This window comes from Dermacentor andersoni, chromosome 9 (genome assembly GCF_023375885.2).
Source record: "Dermacentor andersoni chromosome 9, qqDerAnde1_hic_scaffold, whole genome shotgun sequence".
Lineage (NCBI taxonomy): Eukaryota > Metazoa > Arthropoda > Arachnida > Ixodida > Ixodidae > Dermacentor > Dermacentor andersoni.
In genome coordinates this window covers 41,329,535-41,353,077 of record NC_092822.1, presented here as the reverse complement: position 1 = coordinate 41,353,077, position 23,543 = coordinate 41,329,535, and the positions used below count along the sequence as shown (strand labels likewise).

At 46.1% G+C, this 23,543-nt stretch overlaps 1 protein-coding gene across 1 annotated transcript; it reads right to left on the bottom strand.

Annotated features, from left to right (window-relative positions):
* Nucleotides 1-11,572: 11,572 nt before the first annotated feature.
* LOC129383865 (uncharacterized) lies at nucleotides 11,573-19,771 on the bottom strand. Its single transcript, XM_055068826.2, has 3 exons — nucleotides 18,975-19,771; nucleotides 14,147-14,398; nucleotides 11,573-11,981 (listed from the first exon to the last, which is right to left on the bottom strand). The coding sequence occupies exons 1-3, from the start codon at nucleotides 19,308-19,310 to the stop codon at nucleotides 11,646-11,648; spliced, it is 924 nt and encodes a 307-aa protein (XP_054924801.2). The 5' UTR covers nucleotides 19,311-19,771; the 3' UTR covers nucleotides 11,573-11,645.
* Nucleotides 19,772-23,543: the final 3,772 nt, after the last annotated feature.

Below are 23,543 nucleotides of genomic sequence, written 5' to 3'. Positions count from 1 at the left end.
GTCAGGGTATCGCCGTCAGGGCGCACCGATTGGTTGGTTGGGCGAAATCGGATGACGTAGTGTTCAACCAGGCAATCAGCTCACCCGATTTCGCTAAAACAGCGAATCAGCGCGCCGACGGCGAAGGAGTGGCAAGGGCGGTAGTATCGTCAAAAGCGAGCGGTTCAGTCGTTGGCCCCCGTTTAACGTCTTTTACAGATGTGACACAGAGTATTGAACAAAGATACGGGCACATTTATTCCCCTGATCGGTGGTCGCGGTGACGATAGGTACGCGTACAAATTACAGTAACACTTGGGTTATTAAATGCGTGATCCTTTTATAGCCTGCCTAACGAAAAATTTGTTCGTCGCGTAAGGCCATGAATGGCTCATACCCTCTTATGCAATGTCTCATACTCCCGTAAACAAGCAAAAAAAATTATCTACCCGACCTCTACCCAAGCCAGACGTGCAAGGTCTGTAAAACTGAATCAGCAACACTCCCCCACTTGCTTTGGGAGTGCAAACATCAATACCCAGACCTTAATCCCGTGACCCTCTCGTCGAGATGGCACGCCGCCCTGTGCAGCTCCCATCTCGACGACCAACTCTGGGCGACCCAGCAGGCCTACGAAGCGCTGAAGAGGCAAGACCTCGACGTCCCATCGTGGGAGGCCTAGGCCCAGCCGACTGAACTGCTGGTGCTCATTAAAGTTCACTCTCTCTCTACCTGACAGTCTAATCATATTGAAAATGTTACTTATTGATAAGTCATCTACTGAAAATTCCTATACAATTGATGGGACGTTTAAGCTTTTGCGTAAAATCAAGTGATCTTGCATCTAATTTGGGAGCTGAGTTTTTGCACCCTCAGATTTGTTGACAGACACCAAAATAAAAATCCACGGAACCTTATCCATACACAGCTTCACTGTAGAACACACTTAGACATGGCACATGCCGCAAAGGTATCAAGAATAACACTGCCTAATCTGCCAGATTCCTAATACCAGAGGGCAGACTTGTACATAACGAATTACTAGTGATTAGCTACTTGTAAACTATTGCGTAGCTGGTAATTTTGTAATTTACTATTTAATTAGTTTTGGTTGGTAATAATCACTGTAACTTAATTACTCATTTCGTTAACCAATTACACGAGACTAGTTCATTTTTGACGACACATGCTATGACAGGCGTCACAGCTCTGAGTACATATATTTGGCGGCAACTACCGTGCCGAAAAGTATGAAAACAGGTGCAATGGGTCACCTCCTTCACCCAATCAGCGTCCTGCAGCTGCACCTCACTCACCTGACACTGGCAGACTTGCAGAGTTGCAAGCGTTTCTTGAATCTCAGCCTATCTCGTTTAATAAATTTCTGACTCTGTCTATCTCTCTCGCTCTCTATCTCTCCCTCTGTTCGAAGTTCTTTCGGGGATTTCATGAACGCTAAAAGGCGTTGCTCCATAATGCTTCGCTTAGTGCAGTCTGGCTTCTCTCATACAGACAGAAGTTCTTGGCAGTGAACGCACATGTTTCTGTCTGTGTTTTATTTCACATGAATATAGTTTTTCAACGTTCACTCTGCCCCCCCCCCCCCCCCCCCCCCCCCGAGTAGCACAAATTTGCTTGAACAAAGTCCATGATACGGTAGCCGGATATATTCAAGTGGCACTTCTAAAATGCGATGGCAGAGTCGGACGCTCCTGTGAGGAAATCACCGATAGGTGAGTTATCAGTTTCTCGTTTGCACTGTCACGAGCGCCTTCCCGAGTCGTGTGAGCAGTGTTCGAGCATTACACCACAGTGCTCTCCTTCAGCCCGCACATTGGGCAATGTTTCAGTGTTTGCCACAGATTGGACAAACTTTATTAAAGGTCGTGCTGGACGCACGTTAGGGCGCAGTTGGCGTATCCCACGCAGGGACCGACAGCGAGTACCTGGCGGCAGCTGCGTGAGCCTGCTGGATGACCCTGATGCCGCAGTTGTCTCAAGAAAGAAACGTGGGAAGAATACCAAAGAAAATTTCGAAAATCAATTCTTAGTGGAGACAGGCAACGTGTGAAAAGCTGCCGACAACACATAGAAAGAACTAGACCAGCTCGTACGCTGCACTATATTTTTGCGATGGTATTAAAGTAGGGCGGAATGTAACGTTACGGTAATCGGTAAGGCTTTATGAATTGCTCAGTTACATTCGGGATGCAGTAACTGGTAACCATAATCAATTACATTTTTGTAACTTTAGCTACGATTGTAATCGGTTACCATTCTTCTTGAAGGTGTACAAATCTGTCAGCTGGCTATTGCTTGGGTAGGACTTCTAAATAGGTACATTTAGCCAGGGGTTGTCGTTCCAAAAAGAGCATCAACGCAAGAGTATTTCAGTGTTTAGTTTTGCACCAGTAAGCCGTTTTATACAGAAGAGTGGACGCAGTCCTAAAAATAATTCGGTACGTTAGGCCTGGTCTCTTATTGTCGATGCCAATTCCGGAGCTTACCATGAGACCCGTGCTATCCAGAGCTTTGACCAGTTCCCTGGCGAAGCCGAAGCCCAGGCCTCCGTGATCCATGGCGGCTGTTCCTTGGGCGTAGAAGAGTGGCCTCGCCAACGCTGTCACAGCAATAGACACCGTGTTGAGCAGGTAGTCGTAGGCGAACAATGGGAGCACGAAGTTTGGTCGAAGTGCCAACGCTTGGGAGTAGCGAGGTTGCTCGGCCAGCTGCCGGAGTCGTTCGTGCCCGTGCACCCAGTATTCGGCGACCGAGTCCTTGTGCGGCGCGAAGGTGGCGTACATTTCGTTGAGGCCACGCCACGTGAGCAGCGAGTCCGGAGGCCAGAGAGATACGCGAGTGTTGTTGAGTTTCGCGGTGACTGCCGTGCGTGATGGGTCATTTCCCCACGACAGCCGGTTGACGCCGTTGACGGCCGCGTTGAAGATGTAGGTGAGGGTGCGGTTCACTTGCATTCGTGCCTGAAGGGTGTTGAAAGAGTGCCCCGTGTTCGAGGATAAATCAAAAAGAAAAGACAGTTTAACATAACACCTTTATTTGACGCAGGAAGGACCAAAAAATGCACATCAGTTTTCCACATATACCCCATACACGGCGTTCAAGTTTCGGTATCATGCAATGATCTTGTGCACCCATCCCCGACGAAGACGTTTGGTTGCTCACGAAGCCACATCTGCACTGGTTGTTGGACCTTGTCATTTGAATCGAACCAGTGACCATGCAAAGCCTTGATCAAATGACCAAAGGTGCGGTGATTTGATGGCACCAGTTCAGGGCATTAGGGATTATAGTGAAGTGCTAACAGCCGACAGTGCATGTCGCCAGGTTCGACAACCCGGCTGTCCCTGAATTGCAGTCTCTTGGCTTAGAGCATTCTGGACAGGAGATTAGTGCCTGCAATGACCTAAACACTTATAATAATCGCATAAATTGTACGGGGCGAAATTCGTACCCTAATGAAACTTGATGTCGAATGACTGTACTTGTACTGATGGAAAAGCTCAACCGACAATGAAAATTCTGTCAACATTTTTTCAGTTGGAACTGCTGCTCTGTAATGAATTTACGTGCATTTTCAAAAGTTTCCTAACCTGCGAGAGAATCTGACTAGCTGCAAACATCAAGTAACTTGCTTCATCGAAAAATATGACTAGAACAAAAAAAAAGGCACTCAGAAAGGGAACACTCGTGTACTCCGAGAAGAGAAGTATAACTTGCCTAAGAAAGTATGAAATGATTGGAGTATTTCCGGGGTGCATAATGTTGTAATATAGTGTAAGGCAGCAACTAATGCTGGTAATTTTTAACATACTACCTCAAGTATTATTGCGAAACAAGAAAGACAAGGACGTAAGAGAAGAAGACATACCAAGCGCAAGACACGTCCGTGTCTTTTTTGTTGCGCAACAATACTTGAGCAATGGATTTCCAACTTGCCCGGAATACTGCTCACATATTAACTGCTGTCTGGAGTGAAGTTTTTCATTACACATATTAAAATATGCAGCAGACACTTATAGGTCAAAACTACCTCGTAGTGCGCCGACGTCTTACTACGACTGCGTCTTGAAACAGATTACCTGAGTTGCTGCGATTCGATTGTCACACGAATGTGGCTATTCGGAATTGGCAAGGCCTTGAGTTGTAGTCTTGCAAGGGCGCATTCTTTAGTTGCGCCGAGGAAAGTGACCCATCCCCGTCCCCTGACGCCATATACATGTCAGAGACACGCCAGTTGAACTGACGACAGAAAATATTGTGTAAAAACAAGATTATCCTCGTAGCATAGTAGTAGTTTACCACACGGCTGAATTGTGCATAAGCGCCTCCAGGTTCATCGGAGTTTAGAAGGTTACTTCAGCGATATTGCTTAAGATTGTGCTTTAAGTATTTCGCCAACTTATAGCATTCGGCAATGAGTCGAAAGCAGTACCAGTTGCTCAAGACGTTTTCTGCAATTTTTCATCAGTATCCTTTACACACTCGCTTGCGTGTACAACACTTCACAGATTTCGTTTCTCGTATTTATTCTTTTATTTTACTCCCTAGACAAGTGCACGTGCGTTATACATTCCTTGGAAAGACAGGTGAAGTGCCTAGCCGACAAATAAAGCCAAGGCTGACCTGGGGCGTCAGGCGCGTCGCCACGTAGACGGACGTTATGAGAACGCCGTACGAAGCTTCGACTTCGGTGGCACAGAAAATTGGCCTGTTTTCCACGCCCTTGTCATGGTCGCCAAACTTGTTCTTCAATATGTCAATGTCGCCTAGTGGAGCAAACACCTGCACGTTGGATGACCCATTCATATTCTTCTTTGTTTTTTTGTGCGAGCGAAAGTGTTAACATACGAGTTTATTCCGAAATGCGGTGGGTTTCATTTTTTTCTTTCAATATGAGAATCTGTTGTTTGAGCGCTTAACGCGTATTCGCCTGGTTGCGGATGCGGTGTGGTTAGGTTTACTTTCTGCGGCTAATTTTATCTTGATAGTAGTACGCAGACGCTAGAGCCACAGTGACCACGTCATGCGCTCACAATACCGGCTTCGCAAGCAGGAGGTGCGTGCAAAGGGTTTTGAGCACTTTCAAGGATGCGAAGTGCAGTATAATGAAAAAAATGCATAGTTAATCCACTGAATTGGCTTGGCAGATAGCTAGGACAGAGTTCTATCCTTCGCTGCCGGCATGAATGCTACGTGCATGCAAAATATGTTCGCGGACAACTTTTCTTGGCTTTGAAGGAAATGCTGCGCAATCAAAGCGCATCTACTGTGCTGCTGCTGGAAGTTTAGTCCAGCAATTACGTTTACATTATCTATCGTTGAAAACTGGACGTCGCGCTTGTTACGTTTTTCTATAGCTACTGTTTGCAAGGATATCTCACGTTCGCTAGTGAGATGGTGATGTTGTATTTTACTTTTTTTTACAGCTGACCTGTATATGGCTGGCATCCCGCGATTTCTTTGTCTCGGCAGCTAAACACTCAACCAACCTCTGCTGAAGGCGCGCGCCGCGTACGCTGCTTTGCAACACCACCAGATGGCGCTCGTCTCCGCGCATCCGAGTCAGCGGCGGCGTCAGCCATGCGGTAGAAGGAAAAAAAAATGACCAGAAGGCACGCCTTCGCGCATACCATTCGCGGCAAGCGTTTTCCGGTAAAGATTGCGGTTGCATAAGCTGCTGTTCCCGGAAAGCGGCAAGTGTAGCTTACGAAGCAGGGAGTGACATAACACTTTCTGATGTAAAAAAAAAAAAAAACATCCCGCCTAGCAGCCGATTTCACTTGTGTTCTGATGTTGCTAGGGTGAGGTCGCGCATAGTTGGGTCTCCTGAAGGACAGCGAGAACACCATGAACCATGACGGGAACAGCAACGTCAATATGCACAACGTCGCCACGCTCAGGCTAGACGGGACGGAGTGGTTCCTGCCCAAAGCAAGCCGCGCACAGTTAGGACGTGTAAAGAGCAGCGCAAATGCGATGAGCGACGAAAGTAACGGAACGGCAACGTCAACATGCACAACGACGTCGTGATCAGGCTCGGCAGGACCCGATTCAAGGCTGCGTCACATCGCTATATCGAATCGGGTGATACCAAAGCTGCGCTGGCCAGTGACCTTCACAGCATTCATTGGAGCCCATATTTTAGTTCTTCCTTCAGAGTTTTTACGCAGGCCAGGATAGCGCAAGGTAAATTCGCGCTATCATTTTCTGGTGACTGTTCGTTGACTACTGGCCCACCGGGCTCTCCCAAGAAAGTGGTCACCAAATACTGCGGCAAGTCGGTATTGAAGCACGCAATGAACGTGCGTAATGATGCTTGCTGTTATTGACATACGATACCGCCCACATACTCACACTAAAACCAGTTTTAGTTTTCGATAGAAATGTTTTTTTTTCAAGAACAATTTCGCTTCATAACATTGCTCTAAAGGAAGTCTACACCATCCCGACAAACAACATTAACCTTGAACATCTCTTTTAAACAATTACATATTGCACCTATGTAAGGCTCATTGCGTAAATGAAAATTCAGAAATTAGTATTCGCTTCGTGAATTCACCCCAAGATAATTGTGTCTGTGTTAACACCAGTAAACGAGGTGTAAGAGGCCGTAAGCACATAAAAATAAACAGGTGCCGAACTCGCCGACACTCATGGAGGAAGGAAAAAGGTAGGAGGGAGCCTACCGTACAGCGATTGAAGCCGAACTTGGTGGCCCAAAACGTGATCGGACGTCAAAGTGCGCAGTTGGTTTTAGTGGTCCCGCTGTCCAGGCAGAGCCACGGCAGAGCAGCCGAAGAAGCGCACACTCGATAAAAACTATTGTCGTAGCTACTAGGAACCAAATGCCCCGGGAAATATCGCTTCTTGCTCCGTGTTCTCGACGCAAGAGGTCACGTGTTGGGCCACCACTGTGGCTTAACGGAGCGTTCGCTTGCCAAGGCTGGCTGCGTCACGTAATGCTCACTCGTGACTAGATTGCGTAGCAATACAACTGCTGAAGTTCCACCTCTGCAGTCTTTCTATCATAGCTAAGTTGTCCTAGAGAATACAAGTACACTGTCGTCGGTAACAACCTAACGAATAAAAGGTTTACTGTAAATGTTTGCGCTGAAACACGAGGACAAGCCGAGAAAGGACAACGACAAGTGCTAACTCACAACTGAAGTTTATTTCAAGCACATACACGAATAAATAGGAAAACCTAAACATAACAAAACAACGCTATTATCTCGAACATTTTCTGTATGCGTTTCAACCAACTATCCAAACTGTCTGCTGTCCTAAATAAAAGGTTCCCAGTACACTGTTCCACTCAAATACCATTTGTCGGGATGCGTCAAAAAGCGAAGTTCGCTTATAAATGTGGCGTCAAGCGATTTCACACGTTTGAAACAATTGTTGTCTCCGTACAAATCGGTCTTCGTGCCCCTGGTTACACTATAAAACCTGAACATCTAGGTAACTTTTTGCCGGTGATCCTGATATTACTGGTCAGCCAAAGGTAAAATTTTGTCCTGGAACACATCGCTTTTCTTTTTGCAATGATCCTAGCCTTTATTTTAGCAGTAAGCTATGAGCGCACTTAAACTTACTCGGCTCTCTTTCAGAGGCTTAGAGCACGTGCACTACGTTTACATGGGTGAAGCTTGTTTCTAATTTTTATGTTGTCGTGGACTAAAGCATTCCTGCAGAGCTGCTGTGTGTATCCACTGGACAGAGTTGCACGCATAATAAACTTCAAGGTAACGTTATTTAATTCTCCGCTGGGCGCGGAATAGTACCAGCTATTTCCAACTGGTCACATATCCTGCCTACATTGATGTGCTCCGCATGTATCGCCACCTGGTGGCGATCCCTTTGACGCCAGCATTGTGATGAGACGGCTGCTATTCTCGTGGCCTCGGCGTTGCTGCTTCTCCCTAGCAGCACTTCCTTCATGCAGAGAAGCGCAATACAAAAGCTCGCTCAGAAGGATGTAGGTTTGTGCATGAAGGCTCCCTAGCCTCACATGCTGCATTGGGGCGGCATATCGCATCTGCTTATAGTTAGAATACTGTCTTTTCTTTCGGGCAAAAGTCTCTTTTCTTTGTTGATCTTGAAATACTTAATGAGTTCATATTTCGGAATGCCGGACAAGTTATCAGAAGGTTGGAGACGGCCTACGCTCAAATAGAACCCGTTATCACAACGTTAGATAAGCCACAGGTTAAAGCCATATGGTTTAATACTGGGGTTGCTGGCTGTACCACAGCCTTTCCTTTGAACCAGTCTGTCGCGTTGAACCAGCCTATGCATTGGTATTACAAGTAGTTAGATAAGATTTATCTGAAGTTTGCACAAAACACAGCTCTGTGCGACCAGCAACTGCATCAAAGAAGAGGCTCGCGAGATTAAAGCTTGTCGCTTGACGAGTACGGCCATGCAGAGTGTTTGATGGGTTTACCATTCGAAAGGACTCATTGCCAAGTCGCGCAGGGAACCGAATTTCTCAGACGTTTTATCTCGAGGTGTGGAAGTGATCTTATTATACGTTACTAGTTGCCGTTTCTTTACATAATGTGAATCTCTGCGCAATGCTCGACGCCGAGGTCACAGGTAACAAAATTTGTTGAATTATCAAAGCAACTCTTGATAACTAAGAAACACGAACCCACCGCGGTGACTTAATGGCTATTGTGTTTGGCGTAGGTGGCTAAAGGTGGCGGGATCAAATGTCTGCCGTTGCGGCCGCATTTCGGTGAGTGCGAAATGCAAAAACACCGCCCCGGACATTTCGGGCACGTTAAAGATACCTTGGTCAAAATTAAGAGGAAGGGTTTGGCTTGAGTGCTCCTATCTAAATACATGTAAAAAGAAAATCGTTTTTCTCGGGAACCATAGCACTAAATTGGGCAAGGTTTGCTGCAGTAAAAAAAGAAAAAACTTGAAATCTAGTGACTGTTGGTTGCGAATTTTTTATTTAGGTCGTCCATTTTTTGTTAAAAATTCGCAGAAATCAGAAATTTTGAAAAAGTAAGCTATCAAGTTTAGAACTCCGTAACTCAGGAACGAAAAATGATAATACAATTCTGTGAATTGCATCTAATAGTACATCTGAACCTGACAAAATTGATATGTTACACATGGATCTAAAGGTATTTAGTAACATGGAAATACAGTTTTTGCAGAACCCTTGTAAACAACGTAACAAATTCACCTAATATGTAAAATCACATATAGCATTTGTCCGCTTTCAATGATCTAATGGATGCCGTTCACAGAACTGCGATATCTGTTTTTGATGCGGAGCTATGAATTTGTAAACTTCGTGCTTCTATATTTTTCAAACTTTTATAATAAAACTCAGGCCCTAAATAGAAATTCCGCTTTCAAGAGTCACCATAATTTAACTTTCTCTCTCAAATGCAACAAATTTCATTAAAATCGGCCCTGTGGTTATCTCATGAAGACGTTTTTGTGTTTTACATTTATTTGAATTGGCCGCGTCTGACTTGGGCCGGAGGTAAAGCGTCCTCTTAATTAGGAGCGGTGGATGATGAACTCGGGGTTCGCGCTACTTAAACACCAAAATTCAATTCAGTTCATAAAACATGAAGTCATATAAGTTGTCAGTAAAAACTGCTTTAATATTCCACAGTAATGTTATTACTCCTTACATGAATGAATACTCACTGGCAAATGATTCTAAAGTAATGCCCCTGCGAAATGGGGGTCATTTTGCTCTAGTAACTCTAAGTTTGGCAAAGCCGTTTGCTCTCTTCCAATGCGTTGATATTTATGTTATTATTATTGGCGTTCAAACAGAAAGTGTGCACTACCTGGACGAAGAACCAAGCGATGTGACGAAGTATATCACGTCGATCATATTTCACGAAGAATGCGTTGACAGTCTCCAGGAGCGCCGTGTCCTCGACGATGACTTGGTCACCGCGCTCGAATTCAGGCCATATTGCGACATGCTTACGCAGCATGGCGACCCACACGTCTGTCGTTATATTTGGGGAGTACAACACTATATCGGACAGCGGGAATTCGGCTGGAAACTGCGTAAGAAGACGCGACGTTTTGTCAGTACCATCACAGGGGTGTTCCGTGTGGGCAGGCTTCTCAACAACGCGCAGAGACGTTACGCATTGTATTGCAAAAACAGCGCAGTGCTATTTGAAAAATATCGCGACCATACACAGCACGTGTAACCGACTTTGAGTTTACGTTACTTTAATGCACAAGCTGATGTCTCCTGTTGCGTTTACACTCCGTGCGACGTAAGCCTATTGATTGAAGTTATTCTGCTCAATATTTGTTTATGGGTTCCTTTATCTTCAGGTAAACACCCACAGGCAGATAAACCGCGTGCGTTTTATTAAATGTCAACGAAACTGAAACTACTTAAAACAAGATATGCTGAGGTGCTTAAGCGTTTTTTTTTGTTTTGCGAACGCCATTGCCACAACGGCAGACGTCTCAAAATTGGTCCAGGTATTCCTTGAACAATTTACATACACATTCGAAAAATTTGCGTTTTCGCAAAATATGGTCAGACAATTGGTCGAAAGGGGAGACTCAACTGTGATTATGTTTTTTCTTTTTTCGTGAAAATTGGCACTTATGTTAATATTTGTTACATTTACTGGTTGAGGCACAGGCTAAAGCTAAATCACACGGAGACGAGCGCTGAATTGCAACTGAAGGTTTCTTTCTTTGCGAGAAGGGTGTGTGTTTATGCATAATTATATTTACACGCTTGAATGAAATGAAGAAGGGAGGGGACGGAGGAAGGAGAGCGGGAAAAGGCTAAGCTTGTAGTGTTACAACGGTTATCCGCCAGACAATTACTAAATGTGGCCATAAGCCATCCCTTATAATTTCTCATAACATGTGAAAATTAGGTGATAACTCTGATGTGACTGTAATGTTTTTTTTTTTTTTCAGCGCGAATGCGGCTTTCACTGCTGCAGTCAGGTAAACATAGGGAAGAATCAGAGCTGTTGGTGCACAATGAAGCACAAGAAACCTTACTTGAAACGCGCATAAATGCTTGTATAGTCTATCCCGCTGACCTGTCAGGAAGTGTATGTCGACCAACCGGAAGGTGCCTCAACAGAAATGTGACGGTGCACAGGGACATTGATGAAAAAAAAATATCTGGTCGCTCGGCTTTGAACTGAAGAGACTACATATGCTCACTTAAGCTTGAATAGACCAGGGTGGATAAGATAGGATACGAATAACGTTAATAAAGTGCCGGCAACCGACGTTTTATTGCGTCGTTACGCTGGCCAAGCGTCGACCCGGGGTGGAGGTGGAGGGGACCAGAGTGGAGGTGTGCAGTAAAAGAAACAACTTACGGAGAATAATTCATAACTGCTTCTAGACTATGAAAACTTTGATGGTACTAACATCTGGTAAATAATCTGAAACTTTGATTTCGAATCGTGTACTTTCCGTGTCATGAGTGAGATGGTGATGTATAATGTAAATGTTCCTGTTCACTGTCAGGCGAACATTAAACGAGTGAGATCGTGGATTGGTAAAAGACGATCCTTCTTATTTTCTGTAGCGAAGAACACAAAAAAAGGGACATGACAGGGAATAAACAGTGTTTAACGAGTCAAACACTTCATTCTTCGAGTCCTTCGTGTTCATGCCTGTGACCTACAGAACAAGAAATTCTGCATTTCACTAACTAGCCCGGTTCGGAGCACGAGACAGCTGGTCAATTTTCTCGCCTTTCTATTCCGTGTCTGCAAGTCCAGGAATTGGTTCAGCACGTCGGAATGTATCGACTCCATCCTGGAAACTTCCTCTTTGGTCGGCCTTCTGTCACTGGGGTCGGCGAATGCCGCGAAGTAATTAATCAGGTAGTTGTAGTAGACCTGATCAGCAACCAGGCTTTGGTGGTGATTGGACCAGAATGTTATAAAGTTGCCCAAGCGGAGAACCAGGGTGTTCCTATTGCCGCTGTTAACTTGCAAAACCTGCAATTTTACATAAAAATACACGTAATAAATCGCGTGGTTGTTTTTATTGTTGGCCCCAATGGCGGCTTGTGTCAGTGAAGGTGTGCCAGTGACGCATGCAAAGTGCAGCAACGTCATGCGGCAGCCTTCACTGGTTTACAGGTATGCCTTATGACAAACTGGAGTACACCACACTACTCTCGGCACTGCTTGACTCGATGCAACTGCATGAACTGAGGTGCAAGTGCAATCGAACAGCTGACTGCATACTGGCGACAGCTGCAAGGAAGGGCTCAATCCTTCTGTTTATTAAACTCAACTTTGCACGTCTCTCTTTTAACCGGTTATGCGACACTACCCTTTTGAAACACTAATATGACCACATTTTTGTGCTAAAGATATGTCTTTAGGGGTGTGACAAATATCCAAATTTCAAATAAGTCACTTCGGCAGGAAATTTGCTAATTCTAGAGGCTCCACATTCAGGTTTTTCCTCCTCTTTCATACGGTGATAGGATATAGTGTCTGTGGAAATTCACAATTTATTACAGCAGGTAAAACAGTTTTTCAATTTTCCGGTACAGGCCCAATATTAGTGTTCAAATTATGATTTTCTCCACCAAAGTATATGCAATGAGCCGCATGCTGCCTGAATCACTCACTTGTTTATGGAGTCCAAGACAAGACACAGGCGAGAAGAAAAATAAGATCAACCATGAGCCATCAAACTCGGACGTAGTGGAAACAGCTGAGCGGAAGTAGTTTATAAGAAACTAACATGCATGTCTTTGGTAAAGGTAATAAATATTTCTGAAACTTTATTGGATGTCTGCCGCGTGCCAACGTACTTCATTATACACGGACTGTTTGTGTATTTGCTCCTGCTGCCTTTTCCTAGTCGTTTCTGAACCTATAGAGCGGCATGTCGTAATGTTTTTTTGCGAAGCTGACGTTGGCGGACGCTCTTAATTTAAGAAATATCTAGTCGATATTTCGTTATGGTAGGAAATATACAGACACTCTATGGGAATTATCGACGTATTCGTCGGCGTCGCCATCGCCGTGAGGTTCCGCATAAAGTCCTAATGGAATGAAATCCTATGGGGCTCCGAAAAGCGTATGCTGCAGATGCGAAGGAAAGTGTGCAAGTGTCAGCCTAGAAGGATGGTGGCTTGACGTGCGTCCATTGATGAAAGTCACATGATAGAGCACGCGTAAGGCCGGGGGGGGGGGGGGCAGGGGGGGAGGTGAGCGTGCTGTACCGCTATCAAGAGGGGAACCGGTGAGCGTACCTCTATCTTCTAGCCTGGTCGTCGCCTCTCTGGAGGTAATCTCCAAGGGGGGGGGGGGGGGGGGCAGAGCTTCGGCGATCCGAGATGGCTGCTGGTTGCGTGTACGCTGGTTTTGCGTGTGCTTAGTATTGGAGGTCGCGTGATCTCCAATACTAAGACTCCAAGACGCGTTGAAGGGAGCGCGGGCAGGAGCGTTCGCTCTCTTCTCTTCGCGGTCTCTACGTGGATTCCTATCAATGACGTCACAGCTTAAGTGCGCACTTCGCTTCCAGTATTAGAAGGGGAAGCAACAGCATGTAAGCACCACTGGGCGTCAGAAAGCACATATTAGACATAACATGAGTAGCAACATTGTTTTGACCGTAATCTCGGCGTTATAGCAAATTAAACCATCTCCTAAAACGCCTAATGTTCTGCAAGAGCCTAATTTTTATTTTAAGGGACCAGATTACAACGAAATCATTCAGTTGAAGTGTTTCACTTGTTCAAGAAAACTATTGGCCCACACTGGATGCTAATACTTGTCCTTAATTTCAGAGTGATTTAAAGGTACTTTATGGTTTAAGTCAATCTAGTCCATATAATAATTTTAGTAAACGTACAGTCTCGGACAGAATATTACGGACCATGAAATCTAAGAAAAAGCTGAATATCTCCGCAACCTCACAACGCAATCTGGTATTTGCATTTTGAACCTCGACTAGAATATGCTAACAACGTTGTCGTGGGCAGTTTTACTGTTACTGCTACAGGTTGCTCGGGAATTGAACGTTTTCGGAGATCCCGTGGTCCATTTTATTCTGTCCGCGACTGTACATACTAAAGGGCTCTCTCTCAATCAACTCCTGCCGCGTGATTTCATGTTCACTAAAGGCAGTACTTTTGCATTACCTGGACGTGAAACCAAAACGGGGTCCGCCAGTTGAAGGCGAAGTCGAGAAGTACGCCCAAGGGGTTCACGTTCAAGTCAGGCTCGCCAGGCCAAGGGATTCGACGTTGTCTCATGAATTTCTTGAGAGCTTCCATGCCGGCGCGTCTGTATTCGCCCACAGGTTTTCCTTGCATGCAGGCCTGGTACATAGCCAACGCTTTCTTTGCCGGAAGGTATCGCTCCGAGCTCATTTCCAGGAGATTTTCGAAGCCCTGCGATTATTGGAGAAGAAAGGACGCCACAATTTTGCGGTGGAGACACAATTTTTGCAGTCAGACGGGAGTTGTGTGCATTTGTGAGTAAATCAGTTAATGTGAAATAAACGCGTGACAGTACTACTAATGATTTACTTGAAGGATTATATGTCAACTTGTCCATGTGATAGCTAGTGCAAAGATAACACTGGTTAAGGAAGTGTGCTAATAATAATTGATGGTTTGATCGCGTACAATAAAATAAATAGTAAAGCAAAGTAAAAAGGAAAAATTATTATCTGCACAAATTTATGCGACTGTCACACAAATTACAGCAATCGTAGGCCACATAAGTTTGTACGATTTTCGTCTATAGTCAAATAGATGCCTTACAATTTTAATAGGCCCCATAGCTTTCTACAAATATAGTACTAAAGTAACAATGTAATCATTTATCTGGCAAGCTCAAAATCTTGTTTTTATTTCTTTCGTTATCTTGTCACGTCTCATAGCCAGGTCCGATAAGTCGGCAAAAAAAGAAAAAAAAGAAAGGTGGACGCCCATAGCACCATCTGTGTGCAGGAAGGATAGTTGTTCCAGACAATTCAGAACATTCCTGTTATGCTTTCTTAGCCCTTAATCTAAACTTTAGCATACGCGTAGATACATGTACAATCACATACACTGCAGCGCACTCCCGATTCTCTCTCCTCATGGTCAAGATTGAACACATGACATGTATTGGAGCTCGCTACATCCCAAACTCAGCTACGTTCTAATCAACCACCTTGATGAGGGAAGAAACAAAGCCTGCGGATGCTGACGTTAAACAGACAACCCACGCAAGCACACGTGAATGTCATCTGCAGTATGCCGGGATCTCAAGCGTTGTTTCTTACCCAAACTTACCCATAAAGCAGCAAGTTTTATCATGCATTCCACTGAAATAGGTGGTGCCCAGATCATACGCACCTGGCTACGGCTGGCTCAAATAATGAGGTCATACGAGATTCTCTTTTAGCTATGCGAACGTTTTTAAAAGTGCCTGTGGCATACAGCACAATTCTAAGCGGTGATTTAAAATGCTCCATGAGGAGGCCGTCACTTGCCCAAGAAATCCGAATGCTTAATGGGATAAGTGTAATTACAATAATTATATGTTTCCGTAATAAATGGCACATATTTCAATCTAACTAGGGTGTTTGCAAGGCAAACTGACCGAGAACGATGTCTCGTACCTACGCCAGTTTCGAGAGATTAATTTCCGATTGTTTGACTAAACTCATTGGCGTTCCAATTAGTTTTGTGCTGAAATGCATATAACAGCGTTTATGTGGAACAATAGTTCATTCTTACGTCAAGTTATGGCGCATTATCTCGTAACCAATGCCATCCTATAATTTGTTCCAAGTTGATATAGCTTGTGTTCTCGCTGGCGGCAATTTGTAAATTAAAGTAAGTGTCCTAAAGTATTTCATCATGAAAGTTATTTATCTGATCTCTTTTATACTGTCACGTTGTAGTGAAGCTGAAGAGCGACGCAGTGTCAGAACTTTGAGTTACAACTTTAACTTTTTTTTTGGGGGGGGGGGGGGGGGGGCGAACTTGTGCCCAACAAAAGAAGTAACACTCAAGCCCAACCAAAGCGACGAGCAAAGCCGGCGATCGAACACAGCAGATAGAATCAACGTTAATCTTCAAGTTCCAAATCACGCAGGCGCGTCTTGCGCTGAGTGGTAACTTTAAGTTGTTGGCGGCTGAAATGCGGTTCTCGTCAAAAAGATAAGTGTACGTTTCAATGCCCGCCTCTTAGAAAGCTTCGTCCCGATGCTACAAACAAGAGAGCAAGGAACTAAAAGCACGTGAGGTAGACGAAAATAACCAACAAATTAATAAACCAAGTCCCCGAGTTCGTTAGCGCTGGTATAAAGCGCACAACGTGGACTATTTCAGGCCGCGAGCGGCGCTAGTCATTGTCGCGCTGGACTGTGAAGTCGTGCCAAGTCAAAGTAGAGTGCGCCAATATATCGGACGATCTTGTAGTGTTCGGAACACCGTGGCTGAAACTTGCCGCTAAATCGCCTTTGGCGCATTGCGATCCAAACCCAGACATGGTCCCCGGCCTGGTACTCCGCGTAATGTTCTCGAATATTGTAGTGCCACCTGTCACTTCTGCAGGTTCTTGATGCGCAGGAGGTTGAGCTGTCGAGCTTGTACGGCGCACTGTAAACATGCGGCGACGTCAAGACTCTCTTCATAAGTGACGTGCTGCAGCGTGAGGTCGAGAGTCGTCGTCGGGTCCCTTCCATAAACCAGCTTGAACGGCGTGATGTCCGTTGTTTCTTGCACAGCCGTGTTGTAAGCGAAGGGTACGCATGGGACAACGGCATCCCGCGTCTTGTGGTCGTCGTCGACGTACTTTGCTAACATTTCAGCGAGAGTCTTGTTCAGCAGCTCCGTAAGACCACTGGTCTGTGGGTGGTAGCCACTTGTGCTCCTGCGGCTTGTCTGGTTATATTTCTGAATGGCTTGTGGTGTGAGGTCTACGGTAAAGGCCGTTTGCCTTTGATATGAGGACTTCTGAGGCACATTGTCGCAGAAGGATGCTCTCGACGAAGAATTGCGCCCCCTCGGCAGAAGTACTTTTCGGCCGGGTTTTTCTTTCAACGAAGCGGGTAAGGTAGTCTGTCGCCATATGGATCCACTTATTTCCCGATATTGAAGTCTAAAGATATTGAAGTAACCGCATTCCAACCTGACGGAACTCCTGTCGGCAAGAAGGCTCGATTGGCTGTAGCGTTCCGGCTGGCATTGTTGGCGGTGCTTTGCGTCGCTGACAGTCTTGACATGTGGCGAGGTAGCGGGTGACCTGTGTGGCCAGGTATGGTCATCGTTCTCAAACCAGGTCCTAGCAGCGTGATCCAATAAAAAACTTCTCCGCCGATTACGATAGTCCCTAATGCCAAATTTGAGCGCAGCTCTATACGTGTTTCCTTTTGCGGTATATTGGCTTGCGCGGAGAGTCTGTCTCGTGTGCCAAGTTGCGAGCAGAGCGAAGTGTGTCGCGACTGTCTCACCAACCGGGAAATCGCAAGAGGCAGCGCGGTGGTGACTCTTGGGCATATTTGAAACAGAAAAGCGTGGTCTTCACGGGGACAAGCAGGGAGAAAGTACACGGACGAGTTCTGTTTCAAATATGTCTTACCATCACGCCCAAACGTCTGTTTTAACGACCCTTGGGCGCAGTTGAAGCAGCCGCCGCAAGCAGACCTCCGCTCATGAAGCGCTTTGTTTTCATACAAATAACTCGCGCTTCTTTGGGGCCGTCTCGCATTCATCGCCGGCGCAAAGTCGGTCTTGCGCGGCACTAGACTTTTCTCCTCACGCTTTCACCTCCCCCGTTCTCCTCCTCGCGGTCTCTTCGCTGTCGCCGTCTTTCATCTCCCGCTTCGCTCCTCATTTGCGTTTATTCTTCGCTGTGCTCGTTCGCTCTGTTACCATGGACAACGCCGATACCGACGCCGACGCTCGCTGCAGTGACAGGTGCCTAAGATCGGCGCTCTAATATGGACATGGCGAAGTTTGTCCTGCCAGCTTCCGCTGGTGAACGTTGCATTTTTCTTTTATACCAGCCATGTTCCAGGATATTCAAACGATGATCCACGGAAAGTAGGTGGCTCCCTGGCTGTGCGATGGACGTTGACGATGCTGGGTCCGTCATCATGGCTTCCAACTTGGTCCTGGTCTTCCCGTTCGTCACAGGTTGATGTCCGTTCCCTGGAGGCAAGTTTTGTATCCTGACGCTATTTTGTCGGTCCCGGACGACGTTGGTGCTGTCTTCGGGGTTCGGGCTACAATACCGGATTTTTTTGGGAGCGTCGGGTACATGAACGCAAAAGCACGTCCACCGAATGTCAGGTTGTAGTAATTGTGAATAATGACGCACTGTCAAGCCTCTGTCAAAACTCTGGCAGTTACAAAATTGACTTAGTATTGGACAAGCTTGTACTCAGCAAAAGAAGCAACACTAACCCAGAACGACAGCGGTGAGCAAAAACGGCGTTCCTCGAAATTGAAATCTGCGCGTCACACATGTCCGCTTTGATGCATGACTCATCGAATGTTCCAGCCTAACCGCTTGTGCGCGCGTGCTCCCCTTTAAATACTACGTTGCGCGTACACTCAGATCACATCATGTAAGTTGACAGCAGACAGATACAATAGTAGAATCAACGATAACCGTCGAATGAGTTCCAAATCATGCAGGCGCGTCCTGCGCTGAGCGATAACTAAGTTATTACCCGATGAAATGCAGTATACCGCCAAAAGGATAAACATACATACGGGTCAATATGTTCAATTCAGCATTTTAACTTCAAGTAATGGCCACCTGATTGAGTAATTTAGATCAATTGTCGGAATTGTGTGATCTTCCACAGGCAACTTAACAAACATTGGGCGCGGCTAAAGAAAAAAAGCACTGCACAGCAAGAGCACTGGCTTTAGGTGCTTCGGGTGGCGGATGCAATGACTGACATCATGACCGACATGTTGTGCAAGGCCCCCAAGTGCATAAAAGCTATAAATTCTTTACCTTGTACCAAGCCACCACCGCTTCCCTGGTGGTGCCGCTGGCAACGCTGAATATCTCCTTGGACAGGGGCCACGCGGAGCAGGCGAACGCGCTGAAGTCCTTGCACGGATCCACGCTGGCGTTTGTGCAGGCGTGGATAAGCCTCGAGTGCATCACGCAGTCCTCAGTGCTGCACAACTTGATCACGGCTTCACCTCTGCGACGTGTCGGCGCCAGCAGAGCGGCCAGCAACACCAACGCCACCATGGAGATTGTGACGACTGCAAACGCTATGGCAGTGGTGTTCTTTGCGGCATAGGAAGTACAGCGGTGTGTCGTCTGGCTCGTTGTCTTCATCTGTGCCAAATATAATTTTCCAGCGTCAGCACCTTGAATAATGTGGAAGCATTAAATATGCCCAATTACGCGAAATTCCGTTCTAAATATCGTGGCCAAAAGCTGCTGCCAACAATGACCGACGGTGCGAAGAGAAAAAAAAAAAGAACACGTCAAAAGATTTCACCGACAATAACGATATTCCCTAATGCTATTTCGGCCCAGCTCTAAACGTGTTTTCATTTCGCGATATATTGGCTGGCGTGGACAATCTCTCTCGTGCAGCAGGTTGCAAACAACGGAGTGAAGCCTCACGGGACTGCCTTGCTAATCTGGAGGTTGGGAGAGGCAGCGCGTGGGTGACGCGTGGGCGCGATTCACCCCAGTCGCCGCAGACAGACACGACGGGCGCTTCTCGGGCGCCACCTCGTAGTAATCGACGCGCACTACGGCTTTCTCCTCACGCTGTCGCCATACCCTCCTCCTCCGCCTTCCCCCACGCGTTTTTTCATCCCCCACGGCGTTCCGCGTTCGCTCTTTCATCCTCAGATATGCTCCTTCGCTCTGTTACGCCGACACTCGCAGAAGGAACGTGACCTTAAGAGCCACACTCTAAAATGCTCGCTGTGACGTCGAGTTTTTCAGGGAGGGTCCTGTAAACAAACTAAATTAAAGGTTTTGAACATACAAGTTGTCACACTTTGGTCTGGATGAGAATCGTACCCGGGCTTCCAGGGTGCCAGACGAGCGCGCTTCTCCGACGCTTCTCCGACGCTTCCCCGTCGCTTCACCGACGTCAAATCAGTTACGCTGAATAGTCTAAAAAAAGTCTGTTGGTTGCTTGGTCAAATTTAAGCTTTACATACGTTCCAATTCACAAGGATAGCAGTTCGCTAATGATTCTATTGCTGCCTGGAGCAGATGATTAATCCACCGATTCGTCACCGATCAGGTAAATGAATCCAAGGATTGAATGGTCATTCTGTTGACTGAATAATCGATAGGACGGTGGGTCAGTATTAGATTATACGCGTATTACCATCAGTCTGAATACTTGGGGACAGCGCAATGTGGACAATACCCAATCGCAGATACTATCTCCAACTTCTACCCGGTTATCTCGCGGTATCTTCGATTACTTACGTAGATATCCGTTAACAAGCTCACTTTAGAATTCTGTGGCGTTAAAGTAACGGTAAAGTATTGGAGTGGCAGAAGGCGTCACGAAATCAGCTTTTTATTCTGCGAACCCGTCCCCGGAAAAAACAAATGACACTCAGCACAATGATGGCAGGAAGCGCATTCGTCGATGGTCGAAAATCTTATCTGCGGTTCTCGCCCTTTGGCTTGAATACGTGACTCGTCGAAGATTCCAGCTTAATCGCAGGTGCTTGCATGCCTCAACGAAGTACAGCACTATTCGCCTCGCACATACAATCTCATTACACAACAATCAGGGAGAACACACCCTAAAGATACCACTAAAGGATATCATTCGAGTAAGTTCCAAATCATGGAAGTCCATCATGCACTTAGCGTTAACTTTAGGTTGTTAGTGGCTGATGTGCACACACTAGAAGAAAAGGATAAAGAAGGGTCGATGTGTGGCTAACAAGCTAAAATAAAAACCCATCTGATATTTATTATCAACCAAATATTATAATGACACTTACATTACTAAGTAGGGGGAAAACACGTTTGCTTACCGCTTCTGGTACTCTGCCAGTGCTGTGCAAGCTGGAGTGCATGTTTTTGACGTCATCGTCGGCGAAGGCGCACACTGAAAAATCTTCCGCGTTGCCATGGATCTGGTCTTGTGGTGACTTGACGGGTGACCCTCCCTGCGAGCATACCGCCAATGTTATAGTGGCACTGGAGCAGTTTATTGCCTTAGCAATTCTTTTATAACACAAGTAAACGCTCCGTTTGGAGTCGCAAAGCCTCCTCACTACGGTCTCTATGATCCTGGCCCAGGATATCCCGACAACACAGTCTCCCTCCAGAACTCTACCCAATGGTGTGAAACACTGCCGGTTCGTTGCGGCGGCTGGAACTTCGTCACTGGTGGAAATTTTTCTGCACGAGGAATCAGCACTTGTTTTTCGAACTCCGTGAGACATCTTTAGTCTTTCTCAACCTCACCTGCACCCCCATCCCAATAGAATTCCGTATATGCAAATGTTGCCTCGTATCCACCTGTCTATGTCAATGAAAAAAAAAAAAAAAACTGTAGCACAGCTGCTAGCTTCTCAATACGAAACATTCCATTTACCTTTCCAGTTATACTTCTTACATAACATTTATCTTTATATACCTCATCTGTCGTATCCGCCTGTCCCATTTAATAAAAACTGTAGTAAAGCAGCACGAAAAGGAAGCGTTCCCTTAATCTCTTTAATAACTTTTCTCGAATCCACCTGTCGAATTTAATAAAAACTGTAGCGCAGCAGCTTACTCATGAAAATGAAACATTCCATTTAACTTTCCAGTTATCCAAGGTAGAACCTCTAGATTCGCTTTGCAGATTGTTGCAAGGATTCGTGCAAGGAGGAGTAACCAAACTTCCTAGTTTAAATGTTCTTGCGCCCAAGCTGGGCACTTGCAAAATTTTGCAACTTTATTGCAGACCACATATGTCACATGAAAGCGGAATAAAGGAACCTTCGTAAACATTTCCTGCGCCAGTAAGATACGGCGCTTGCAGGAGACCACCTGATAATGCTTCATTGCGGCATCAGCAACACGCAATTTTTGAAGAAACGTTCGAAATAAATAACATAGTCCTGTGTGTGTGTGTGTGTGTGTGTGCGTGCGTGTGTGTGTGTGTGTGTGTGTGTGCGCGCGTGCGTGTGTGTGTGTGTGTGTGTGTGTGTGTGTGTGTGCGCGCGCGTGCGCGTGCGTGCATGCATGCGTGCGTGTGTGCATGTGTGCATGTGTGCGTGCGTGTGTGCGTGTGTGTGTGTGCGTGTGTGTGTGTGTGCGTGTGTGTGTGTGCGCGTGTGTGTGCGCGTGCGTGTGCGCGTGCGTGTGCGCGTGCGTGTGCGCGTGTGTGTGTGCGCGTGCGTGCGTGTGTGTGTGTGTGTGTGCGCGTGCGTGTGTGTGTGCGCGTGTTTATGAGTGTGTAACACAAGACATATAAATAGAACGGATTTCGTATGGGGTAACGGTGCGTTCGCAAGGCGTACCACATTTACCACAGACGCTGCTGGTGACCGAAATCCCAAGAAGTCTCTGAGGCCTCCGAAGCGCACCTTCATTGGCTGCGAGATCGCGATAGCTTTCTGAGGAGCACAGCTGGGCTTGCGGGTGGGCCACCGTTTACCAGGCTTGATTGGATCCGTTGCTGCGTCGTAATGACCATCACGGTTATGGTATGTATTAAGACCAGTGCCAGGAAGCAAATGCTCTCATCTATTCTCATCTTCAATGTTCAGCGTCATCCGTAGACACTGTGTAAACCAGCAGTCCCTAGTGAATGACCGCAGTCAACCCAAGCAATATATGCGGGTTTTTCTGATTCCCATCACAGTGCTCCCTGGGTTTCTTTCAACGATCATCTCTTCTACGCTAAAATAATTCTTAGTCAGTTCTTCATCTATTTAATGATTCAGACTCCTTCGTAAAGTCCTTCCTTCATGGAAGGTGATGTTCTAGTTCCATGTCCACGTAAGTCACCCGCCTGTATGTATTGCATTTAGTGTAATTTACAGTTGAGTTTGCAAATGTTTGAAGTGCGCTTGAGCTTCGCCTTTAAAAGTGGAACGAGATAGCTATCAAAGATCCCGGAAGGCTTCTCACGCGTCGTGGCAACTGCGGCTTATGTAACCGTGATATTTACTAGGAAACACAGGCGAACGCTATGCATGGAGGCAAGCAGGCGAGCTTTCTGGTAGAAACGCGGCCTCTTACGTGGGCCGCGCATGCGCGGAGGCGAGCGCCATCTCTCTGGTGCTGTTGCAAGGAACCAAGCGCAGCGCGCCTTTCTAGGAATGGTAGAAACGCTAGAAATGGGGTTTATGTTTGAGTTTCCGTGTAACAAAATTATGTTTTCTAGTATATTCAAATTACAATGCGACCCGATCATGTCTGTAGGCTGTGTTTATATGATCTTTTTGATCCATCTTACTTCGAGGAATTATATTAGTTCAGTAACGCCTCTGAGCTTCGTGGAACGCCGGCATGGTTGTGCTTCAGAATTAATTTTTTGCTAAACGACGTCCGACGGAAGACGCCGACATCGGCTTGTATGCGACA